Here is an 11,682-nt window from a genome sequence, read left to right on the forward strand (position 1 = left end):
TGGGTTCCTGCCAGCCTGACCCTCACTAGCTGTGTGAATGCAGAAAATCACTTTGCTTCTGTGTCCTCATCTGTAAAATGGGTACAGTAACACCAACTTCACAGAGCTACTGAGGGCATCAATGAATAATACAGATGCATAAAGCATCTGGAATATAGAAGGCGCTGAGCCAACTGTAAGCCCAGCTCTGTTGTCCTCAAAGAGAGTTTTCGTGGGGAAAGAGCACAGATCCCTTCTCCCCCAACCCCTGCCCGCCAAAAGCAGAATGGAAGAATATTAGAAAACAGATACAGGTAAATCCTGCTATAAAGTTGGGAGAGGGAAAAGTTTCTTCTCTTGTCAGTTGTTTGATAACCCAGACTGGACAAAGGGAAAGCAACCTGGTGACAGAACGGGAGGATTGCTGATTTGGGGTATCACTCACTATTTTCCCAGTGGCCTCGAATTTGACCTTCCCCAAACACAGAGCACTTTGGCCAAGAGCATCTTTAACAGACCCTCGTTTGTAGACCTCCCAGAAAGGACAAAGTAGGCTGGGACTAGGGAAAGGCAAGATCCTCACTCCTGCCGCACCCGCCCGCGGCGGCTCGGACTACAGCTCCCGGCATGCCCGGCGCTCGGTACCTGCCCACCTCCAGCCTCCTTGCCCGGAGGATGCAGACGCTGGGAAGAGCGATGAGGATGGAGGCCGGTGAGGCAGCGCCGCCGGCGGGGGCGGGCGGCTGGGGCAAGTGGGTGCGGCTCAACGTGGGGGGCACGGTGTTCCTGACCACCAGGCAGACGCTGTGCCGCGAGCAGAAGTCCTTCCTCAGCCGCCTATGCCAGGGGGAAGAGCTGCAGTCCGACCGGGTGAGGCCCACGGGGTGGGCGGCCGTTGGGGATCCCTCGCTCGCTGCTGGCTATCCAGCCAGGCCTGCTCGCAGGGCTGGAAACCCGGCTGGGTTTCTTTCCGAAGAGCTGGAGGCAAGAAGAACTGGTCGGAGGAGGGGCGAAGGAAGTGGATCTGAGAGTGAGCGATGCCATTGCCTTGGCAACAGGACAACGCCAGGCTGGGGCCATTTGGAGCTTTTGAGCTCTGCCCTGGGCTCCTCACCCAGGAGACTATTGGATAAGGTCTCTCCTGTGTCTTTGGGGCTGTGGGGAGGACAGACACGAAGGGCCTTCTCTCCTGCCCAAACTGGACTCCTGCATCACAGGAGTTACTGAGTCTGCTTCTCCCTGCCCTTTGGGGTGTGGGTGGCCTAGGGGTACAGGGAGCTGGGTGGAGAAATCCCAGGTTCCTCCTGAGCTGGGCTTCATGGGGAGGAACGCTGGCCTGGGGCACCATTTCTGGGTTCCCATCTCGGTTCTGCTGCAAACTGCTTGCATGACCTTGGGTCAGATCCTTCCCTGCTCCAGCTCAGCCTCCTGTCTGTAACCCCAGGGGGCTGGCCTGGCCATGACCACTAAGGCCCCCTCTCTCCCATTTCCTGACCTTCTGATGCTGTGACCTTGGCCGAGTCCGTTTACCTGGTGATGTCTCTGTCTTCTCTCTGTAGAGTTGCACGGAAACCCTCTCAAGCCTCCCTGCAGGCTGAGGGTATCCAATGAGATAGCAGCTCCTTTGGAAACTTGTAAACATCCCCAGAATAACTGGGGTCTGGTGGAGATGGTGTAGGGCTGGCTTCAGGGAACAGCCTCTAAGACGGACAATCCCTGAGCCCTACACTGGATTGGGTGCCATTGAAACTTCACTGGCTGCTCACAATTCTCCCTGGTTGTGGGGGAGAGGAGCAAGGCTCAGAGAGGTCAGGTCACTGAGTCGAGGTTACAGAGTGAGGAAAAGGCAGAGGCAAGATCTGAACCTAGCTGTATCTGACCCCAAGGCCCTTTTACTCCATCACACCACTCTGTTCTGGAGCAGACATGCGCCCCCACCCACCCTCCCTCTATCCTTTACTGGGACTGAAGGGTGGGAATATGTGCAGGGTCAGCAGGGAAGGGGGGCTCACTCTTTTCTTGCTGCCTGTGCCCCTTGCCGTTGTAGGATGAGACGGGGGCCTACCTCATCGACCGTGACCCCACCTACTTTGGACCCATCCTCAACTACCTCCGGCATGGCAAGCTGGTGCTAGACAAGGACATGGCCGAGGAGGGTAAGTTGGTCCAGGGGGCTGGCCAGGGCCTGCATCCTAAGCCTGTCTTCTCTAGCCTGCCAGGGCCTTCCATGGAGGTCCAAAGCCATTTCTCCCATCCAGAGGAGACGTCTGTTTTCTTCCATGTTTCCTGCTTCTTCTCATCCCAGACAGGACTGGATGCCAAAGCCTCTGCCCAGGCTGAGCCTAGGGCCAAGGTGACTGGCCCATGCTTCCACTGGGTGCTTCCACTGGGTGGTGCTTCTGGGGAAGTGGCAGAAACATAGGCAGAAGAGAGAGGAAGCCTGTGAGGCTGGCAGCCTCCGCCGGGGGCAGGGATGTCCTTTCCCCTGGCTTCCTGGGAAGCCAGTGGTGAGCTGGGTGGGGGTAGAAATGGCCATGGGAAGAGGTATGCCTCTTTCTTTGAGTGATCGGGTATCTCAGATGCCTGGTGAGGGCTCACAGTCAGCAGGGAGGTGGAACGGGTGACTCTTCCTGAGATCTGACAGCCTCTGCTGCACAGTGCTGGCTGTGGGTGGAGGAAGGGGAGCGGGGAGGCTGCTCCCCAGCGGGCGTTTGGTCCCTCCCAGGCTGGGTAGCTGAGGCCCTGTAGATGTCCACTTCCTGGCCCAGCAGATGGCAGGGAAGCCATGCCTGGGAGAATGGCGTCTTGGTAGAACCCCAGCCTGGAGCAGGGACCATAGGTGGGTGCCAAGCCCAATTTTCCTTAGGGCACAGGGTGTGGCTTTGGGTCAGCTGACCCAGCCAGGCCAGCTTGGACATGTCACTTTTCCTTTCTGAGTCTCCACTGTGTATATAAAATGGGGCGGTGATCCCCATTAGGGATGTGTTCTGGGGAAACAGACATCTCGAGTCCTGGGGCTTGTACCCTGAAGGGGTCTAACACGGCCCCTCCCTCCTCACTCGGGCCCACAGTCTTCACTCCTGACCCCTGTAGGGCATGGTGATCTAGAGGCCAGGTGGCTCTCCAGAGGACCAGGGCTTCAGAATCAGAGCCCACTCTAGGTATCAGCTCTGGGAGCCCCACAGCTTTCCTGGTGGCCCCTGGGGGAGCAGACAGCATGGGCGTGGCCTGGGCCCAAAAGCCGCTCCCACGGGGAAGGGAGGTAAACACTCCAGCATCACAGCTCACACCTGTTTACAGGTTCTGGGTTTGTCAAAGCCTGGCATTCCCAGCACCTTCAGACAGGACTAGCGCCCTGCTCCAAGGGGCCAGGGGGTTTGGCAGGAAGCCGACTAGTTATGTGAACCCTAGAAAGTCACTTCTCCCCTTGTGGCCCCATGCCTGCATCTGTGGGGTGCGGGAACAACAGCACCCACCTTGCTGAGCTGCCGTGAAGATAAAAGGAGCGAATACAAGTGCATCCCTTAGTGCCATGCCTGGCACCAAGGACCTGTGATACAGAGTTTCTGTATCTGTAGGGCTCCATGGGGGGCATCCTGGCAGTAGCACTGACCGCCTCCTCTGTGTTGGGTGGATGTGAGCACTGGGGACAGCCAGGGACATCAGACGTGGGTCCTGTCCCCCAGGAGCCCAGAGGCCAAGGACCAGAAGTGTCCCTGCCCTGAGGAGCTGAGGGGAGTCCAAAGGGCTGTCCCCTTCTCCAGAGAGGGACTCGCTCAGTCTCTAAGCAGGGACAGTCTCTAATGCATGGGGACAAGAACGCCCTGGGGCTTGTGAGGAGCACAGGATGGGCTCTGCAGACTGTGAAGTGTGGTTGGTCAGGGAGATGCACGTGCACAAAGATCATGCACTTAGTGGGATTGGAGGGCAGAGGAACTTGAGTGTGAACCCCAGCTCTGCCGCGTGCTGGGTCGGAGGTGTTGCACAGCTACTGCTTTGCCTGGGCCTTGGTTTCCCAGGCAAGGTTTCCCCTTGCTCGATGGGGTTGATGAAAGTACCTACTTCTCGTGCTGAGAATGAGCTACAGTAAAGAGTGCAACATGCCTGCCATGGTGCCTGCCACTTAGCATGTGCTTCATCAGTGGGAACATGTAATCAGGGGTCAGCCAAGGCCCCTCTCACCGTGGCCTTCTAGGGTCCAGTCTCACGGGCCTGCTGCCTCTGGTTAGCCCAAGACTGGGGGACTGGCAGGTGTCCTGGGTCACTGTGCTCAGCACAGCAGGGATATGGTGCGGATGAACAGCAGCCTCAGCTCTGCTATAGAGAGTGTGGGTCCCCAAGAAGGAAGTGTTCCCTCTCGCCTGACCCCTGAACTCAGAGAGGCTCATCACCCTAGTGTGACTGGAGCAGGGGGTGGGGATGGAGGGGACAAGGCGAGAATGGGGCATGCGGGCAGTGGGAGTGACGGGGGTGCTGCTCTGTGTCAGGGGTCCTGGAGGAAGCGGAATTCTACAACATTGGCCCGCTGATCCGCATCATCAAAGACCGGATGGAGGAAAAGGATTACACCGTCACACAGGTCAGGGGGCAGCGGGGCAGCATCCATGGCCAGAACAGGGGGTGGTGGGCAGTGGAGACAGAAGGAAGGTCAGGAGAGGCAGAACTAGCTTTTCTTGGGAAGGCCGAGCTGGCCTATAAGGAGTTGTCCAGCTCCCAGATCACCCCGTAAAGCCCCAGACTGGGAGAAATATACCAGGTTCTGTCCTTGCCTTGGCTCTGTTTGCTGTGTGACCTTGCCCCAGTCATGCCACCCTCTGGACCCTGATTTCCTTTTGTGGCATATAGAGGTGCTGAGAACTGCCTACCCTTCCCTTCCTCACAGGCAATATGGAGTCAGTATAAGGGTACAGAGGACCCTGTAGGGGCAATGGGGATTAGTACACCGTCCATTTCATGGGTTCAAGTGGCCCCCTGGAGCTGGCATGTCTGAGCTTGGACCCTGGGCCTAAGTGACCAGTCTGTAGGAGAAGCTGGTGGGATTCTCTGCCCACCCTGGGGGAGAGGTAGAGGATGAGAGATGGGTAGGGAGGCACTGTCTTCCACTGTCCTCCTCTCCCCAGGAGCTTGAAGAGGGGGTGCTCTGTCTCCTGGAGGACCTGCCTCAGTGAACCAGGATGCCCCCTAAGCCCTTCCTCCTTGCCCCTTGTATCACCTGTGTCCCAATTCTGGGTCTGCAACTCTTTAGCTGAGTGACCTTGGGCCAGGAACCAACCTTCTCAGAGCTTCCATGAACCTTCCTGGGGTTTTTGGAGGGATTAAGTGAAATCATGCATGTTGAATGCCTGGCACATCATAGTCACTCAGAACGTGGCTTCTGGCTTACCACCCCAACCCCATCCCCTCCTTCTGTCCTTCTTAGGGGTAGAGGGCAGGTGAAGAGCAGGTGCTCTCCCATCCCGGGATGCTGGGCACTCCCACAAGGTGCCCTCCACGTCGCCCTCTGCCCGCAGGTCCCACCCAAGCATGTGTACCGCGTGCTGCAATGCCAGGAGGAGGAGCTGACGCAGATGGTCTCCACCATGTCTGATGGCTGGCGCTTCGAGCAGGTGGGTGGAGCGCGCGGAAGCCACACCTCCAGGCAAAGCAAGCTCCTCCCTTCCCGCGGCCCCAGCCCTTGGGGTTCCCCATCGCAGCCCCTACCCAGGAGTCTTCTTAAGGCAAACAAACAAGATTAAGAAAGGCCACACTTGGCAGCAGATTGATTGGGAAGAAGAGACAAGAGAAGCCCCATGAGCCACAAGGCAACTCTGGCGAAGCCTCTTCAGCAGGAATCCTCCCAGGAGCTGGGTAGCGTTTACACCCAAGTGTCTGAGTCTTTGCCCAACAAGCGACAGTTCTGATGAGAGGAGACAAGATCCCCAGAGGAGAGTGGAGGTCCCCTGGGGGCCACACTTCTTGTAGCAACTCCCCAGGCATAGATTCCAGGTCCCTGCAAGGGACATGCCCAGTTCCAAGCACGGCTACCTTCAGAAGCACAGAGCAGCAGCCTCCCTTGAGGTATTCATGATATCCTGCATTTCCTCCCAGTCCTGATGCAGTTTACCAGCCAGGAGAGATTTTTATCATAAACAGGTTGCCCTAGTAATCCAGTTGATGTCACACCTCTCTCAGGTTTCCAGAGGATCAGAGCCAGCAAGCAAACCCAAGGTCAGATTGGCCCTTAGAGAAGAGAAGGGCTGGGCTGCCTTTTATCCACACAGGTTCCACAAGCTCCCTCACACCTGGAGGTTGAAGAAGGGAGAGGAAGGCCAGGCTCCCCAGGATGGCCAGGCCTGGGGGGAGAAACAAGCCTAGTCCAGGAACTGGAAGCCTGGATTCACATCTAGGCTTCACCACTGACATGCTCTGCGACCTTGAGCAGGTCATCTCTCTCTTGGCCTTAGTTTCCCAATCAGTGACATGGGCCAGTAGTGCTTCTTTTGCCAGAACATTGTGTAGATTAGAAAGACCATGGATCAAGTCTCTAGCCCAGGGTAGGCCTCGAAACATTGAAGCTAGCTAGCATCCTATGAATTATTAGAAGCATTTGACTCTGTAGGATTCCAGAGAGGACTCTGTCCTGGATTCAAATCCTGTTCCACTCATTCTGGCTGTGGGACATGACCACCCCTCCAGGCTTCATCTGCCAAAGGGGCTGGTTTTTCCTCTCTGTCTGCAGGATGAAGGTCCCTGGAGGCTGAATGAGACCCACCGTGTGTAGAGTTTTTATCAGCCAGGAGGGGCCTGCAGATGTATTTATTTTAGGGATCCCAGACCAAAAGTGGGGCTGCTTTCCTCTCCTCTCTGGGCGAGAGTCTTTGGCAACTGCATGGGCTTTCAGAGGCTGAGCAAACATGCCAGGCACCACTGGCCTAAGGAACGGGTGACCTGGTCTTCCGCTGCTTCCAAGAGCAAACAGAATATGCTATGGGGCTCTACCAGGTCATGTGGACCCCATCCTGCGACCTGGTTCTGGGGCTGCTTCAGCCACCCCTGGGACACAGGAGCACAGTCTGCCTGCTACAGACCTCTGCCTGCTTCTGGAAGTGGCCTGCTAGATCTGGGACTAGACTGAGTAGGGGAGAAACAGCAACGATAACGGCCTTCCTCTAAGGATCAGGCCCGGCCAAGCCATGTGGAGAGGCTGGCCCTGGAAACTGACCAGAGGCATAGGTGGGGGAGGTGGAGAGGACTCTGACTTTGCACCAGAGGTGTCCTCTGGAAAGCCAGGGGGATGAGCCTAAATGGAGCAGCGAGATCAGGGCACAGTCAGTATCTTGACAAGCGCCAATGTTTGCCCACCCCTGCCCCCCATCCCACCTGACCAATCATTTTCTCCCCACGCCCCGTCCCTCCAGCTGGTGAACATCGGCTCCTCTTATAACTATGGCAGTGAGGACCAGGCAGAGTTCCTGTGTGTGGTGTCCAAGGAGCTCTACAGCTCCCCACACGGGCTGAGCTCCGAGTCCAGCCGCAAAACCAAGGTGAGCCCCTCCGCCCGACCTCAGCCTCCCTGCCTTCCCTCCCTCCCTTGCTGCCCTCCGCCTGGCCATCTGTGCTTCTTCTTTCTCCCTCCTGCTGCACACGCCTGACCCACTGATCACAGCCGATGCCATCCATCCCATGCCACCCATGGTCCTGTCTGCCCACGCCAGTTACCCAGGCCCAGGCTCCGGGGACAGTGAGATGAGATTAGCCCCAGAGTGTGGCCAGAGTGGACTTAGATGTTACTTGGATGGTGGTCACGTAGTGGCCACGGGGCAGCGTGCCGCCGGGGGAAGGCACTGGACTAGGGGTCTGGGCGTGGTGTGAGCGCTCTGTGTGACCTTGGACAGGTCCCATCGTCTTTGTGCACCTTGGTTGTATTCTCAGAGAAGTGAGGGGGTGGACCACCAGCTTGGAACTTCTGGGATCCAAGGGTCCAATTTAGTTCCCGGGGACCAGGGCTGGGGCAGGGAGGCCGAATCTGTTCATTCTGCCCCTCCTGCAGTCTCCCCACATAGGACTCAGCAGCACAGGGGTCTGGAGCCTTCAGGGTCCAATCCTGTGTTTCCATCCTGGCCTCTGAGGCAGCCTCAGCTGGCTGCAGGGAGGGGGTTGATCAACGGTCCTATCACCCTGGACCCCGAGTTGGTCAGAAGCCTCAGGAGCCAGGGTGGAACTGGCGGGGCAGGCAGCAGCCAGGCTGGGAAGAAAGGAGAGCGTTCCTTCTAGAAGCCTGTCCCCGTGTGGTGAAGACTTAGGAACTCTGCTTCCCGTCTGTTTGTCTGCCTTCCTGTGCTGTGACTTCCCGTGCCCACCCCACCCCCAGCGGGGCCAGTGGCTGATGTGGCCTTGCAGGGGTGCAGGGTGAGCAGGCTGCTCCTGCGTCTCTGGGAGAGACCTCAGGATCTGGGATGTCAGAGCCGGTGCTGGCATCGCAGATCTGGCTGGTGTCTACCTTGGGCCTTCCCTGGCTTCCTATGTACTCTGGGTTGGTCCTTCTAAAATGAGGCCTTCCCGACGCCCCTTAAGGATACCCCAGCCACACACCCACGCTCTTCGTCTTCCACCGCTGTCATAGCGGCCGGGCCCAGCCGCCAGCATCCTCAGCAGGTCCCTACCCTCCCGCTGGTTCCCCCAGGCCCCTCCCCAGGCTTCCCGGGACCGGACACGATGCCCCGGCTTCTGTGGCTGTAGCGCTCCCCTCCCCTGGAGGTCCCCCTTCTCTTGCCCTTCCCCTTCACCCTGAGACGGGGGCCCTCGGGGCCAGCCGCCAGCAGGCCCCGGCCCCCCGGTCAGTTCTGCGCTCTTTCTTCCCTGGGTCCGCCGGCTGGTTCACAGAGCGCGGAGGAGCAGCTGGAGCAGCAGCAGGAGCAGGAGGTGCAGGTGGAGGCAGATACGCAGGAGAAAGGTGCAGCCAACCCCCGAGGAGAATGATTGCTAGTAGAAGCCGGCGCCTCCCGCCCGCTCCCTGCTGGAGCCAGCTGCAGAACCTGGGGTCCCGGGGGCGGCCGGGGATCGGGCGGGCCCACCAGGGTTAGCTCAGCCGCATGCCTGGCGCCTCACCTGCATAACCATCCCTTCTCTCACTTTCTCTTTGCAGCCCAGTCATCTCAGGATCCCGCTAACCTTTTCTCCCTCCCACCACCGCCTCCTCCTCCTCCGCTCCCCGCCGGAGGTCCTGCCTCATCTTCATCCACCTCTTCTTCCTCCTGGATCTCACCTACACCCTGCCTCTTCCCTCTCTGCCCCTGTCCGGGTTTTCTCTCTGCCTGCTCACACCTCCATCCCGGGGCTGCCCTGGTCCCAGCCTCCTGCGCCCTCCACCCAGGCGCCCCGGCCCCGCATCCCAGAGCACCCTGCCTGCCGCCTCCTGCACCCCTTCTGGCACCTCCTGCCTCCCGGGCCGGGGGGGAGGGGCGCAGTTGCACCTCCTCGGCGCCCCCTGCCGGCCACGTCTGAGCACTGCTCCAGCGCTTCACCTCCTCACGTTTCCTCCTTGCAGGTTTCTGTCTGCACCCCCTCAGACCTGAGGTGGTACTTGCAGGGAGGGCCTCTCCTGGGCCCCTCGCCTGACCCCCAGAGCTGCTATGCCTGGTTCGTAGCCTGGCGGAGCTGGAGGGAGGGGCAGAAGCCAGAAGGGTGCTCATCTCTTACTTCTTGCACTTGAGCCGGACTTCCGGCTGATTTTCTCCCCTCACCCAAGCTTCTCAGCCTATCTTGGCCTTGGGTGTGAGGCTCTGAGAGCAGACAAGAGGGGAGGAGATTCTCTCCCACCTGCCCATCAAGCCCAGAGCCACGCTGGGAAGGAAGGAAGGGAGACCGAAGCCAGGTGCCCAGACCTCATCCCTGACGCCCAGGACTCCTAATCACAGCCTCCGGGCACTGGGTCCCTGGTTTCTGCGGGGCTGGGAAGGACAGGCCACACTTGGATGCCCATGGCCTAGGAGGAGTCAGCGGGAGCTGGCTCGCTAAGGATCGGGCTGTGGCAGAAGAAGCCCTGGCCAGGAGCCCACAAGCCCCCACTCCATCTTATCTACCTGCTGTGTGACTTTGGGAAAGTCACTGTCCCTCTCTGGGCCACAGTTGCCTCTAAAATGGGGACGGACAGCTGTTCTCCGTGACCTTTTGCCTGAGACACTGGTGACCAGCCTCTCTTGGCCTTCACTCTCCCGGCCAGAGTCTTGGCAGAATATGGACTCCTAGGAGGCCACCACCCAGCCCAAGATGGGGCGTAGGGTCCTCTTCCTGTAGCCCCTCCTCCTCAGCTCTGAATCCACTTTTTCTGGGCCTCAGCCCTCCTCCTTCCTCCCAGAAAGGACCTAGTGACTCACCTAACTCTTTCTCTCTCCCTGTCTCCCCCACCCACCCACCCCCTCCATTTCGATCTCCCCTCTGCCCTTCTCCTGGCCCCGCACTCCCCTCTCCTCACTGGCCCCACCCCCTCCTCCCCCTCCCGGTGTTCTGACCACCCCCACCCGGTCCCCCTGCCCCTCTTATTTTCTAGCTGTTACAAGCCAGAGGCACCCGGATGTGAGGCCCCAGATCACCTCCAGGGACTTGGGGTTCCGTTCTGAAATCCTTTATTTTTGTACCACGGGGTGGGCCCCCGGCCCAAGGCAGAGGAAGAGCTCTTCCCGCTGTCAGCTCTGTCTACACCCTGGGGGATGTCATTCACCCCTGCCTCCGGGGTCCAGGAGGGGGCCCGCGGGGACCTCTCAAGTCCTGAGGTGGGCCCTGGGACCCCTGGGCAGAGCTGCCTGCCTGTGGCCAAAGTGTGGTGTTGTCCAGCTGTGTCTCCCAGGCCCCCGCGTCCCTGCCCCCAGGGCCCCCAGCTGCATGGCGAATACTCTGCTCCCCCCCAATCCAGTCACGTCACCTCCTTGAGCCTCAGTCTCCCTGCGTGTCACCCAGGTCACGTCCTGCCCTGCCTACCTCACAAGGTTGTTGTGAGGTTACCAAGAGGGGCGAGAGCCCTGAAGGCCCTCGGGGAGGGTGTAAAACGCAGGCATTGGTGGGGGTGAAAGGTCTGGGCGTCGGCCACATCGGAAGGAGGTGATGGGTGACTTGGCCTTCAGCTTGGCTGCTCCCCATGCCCACACCCACCCTGTCCCCGCCATCTGTACTGCTGGGCGCAGAGTGACCTGGCCAGGAGGGAGGCAGGCACTGGTCCAGCAGGGGCAGTGGGGCCCCTCGGGACCTGATGACGAGGTAAAGGGGACCGTCCTCCCTCCACCCAGGGGAGAGTCTGGGGCTGGCAGGGGCTGGGCGAGGGGCCTCTCGCGTTTATGGGCTCCTGGGCCAGGTACTTGCTTCTCAGTTGTGTCCAACCCCGTCATGTAATAAAACCTGAAGAAACAGCCAGCCTGGCTGCCTCCCTTTCTCTGGGCCACATCTGGGGACAGCGCTCTGTGCACATAGTTGTGTCCGATTCTTGTGACCCTGTGGATGAGTCCATCAGGCTCCTCTGTCCATGCGACTTTCCAGGTAAGAATACTGGAGTGGGTTGCCATTTCTTCCTCCAGGGGATCTTCCTGACCCAGGGATTGAACCCATGTCTCCTGCATTGCAGGTGGACTCTTTGCCTGCTTAGTCATCGGGGAAGTCCCTTGGATCAGGGGCTAAACTTAAGGTGGGATAGAGAGCCCAAAGGTAATGGGGCTTTTTCCTAAAGTCCTAGGA

The 11,682-nt window shown here is 59.2% G+C and overlaps 1 protein-coding gene across 1 annotated transcript; it reads left to right on the forward strand.

Annotated features, from left to right (window-relative positions):
• The first annotated feature begins 654 nt into the window (after positions 1 to 654).
• KCTD17 (potassium channel tetramerization domain containing 17) lies at positions 655 to 10,701 on the forward strand. The gene is given in 10 exon segments (XM_065921511.1): positions 655 to 849; positions 2,027 to 2,135; positions 4,467 to 4,558; positions 5,490 to 5,585; positions 7,377 to 7,502; positions 8,842 to 8,911; positions 9,104 to 9,178; positions 9,506 to 9,573; positions 9,575 to 9,597; positions 10,508 to 10,701. Coding segments are annotated over 10 exon segments (924 nt in total). The 3' UTR covers positions 10,578 to 10,701.
• The last annotated feature ends 981 nt before the right edge of the window (positions 10,702 to 11,682 follow it).

Source organism: Muntiacus reevesi, chromosome 1, assembly GCF_963930625.1.
Source record: "Muntiacus reevesi chromosome 1, mMunRee1.1, whole genome shotgun sequence".
Classification (NCBI taxonomy): domain Eukaryota; kingdom Metazoa; phylum Chordata; class Mammalia; order Artiodactyla; family Cervidae; genus Muntiacus; species Muntiacus reevesi.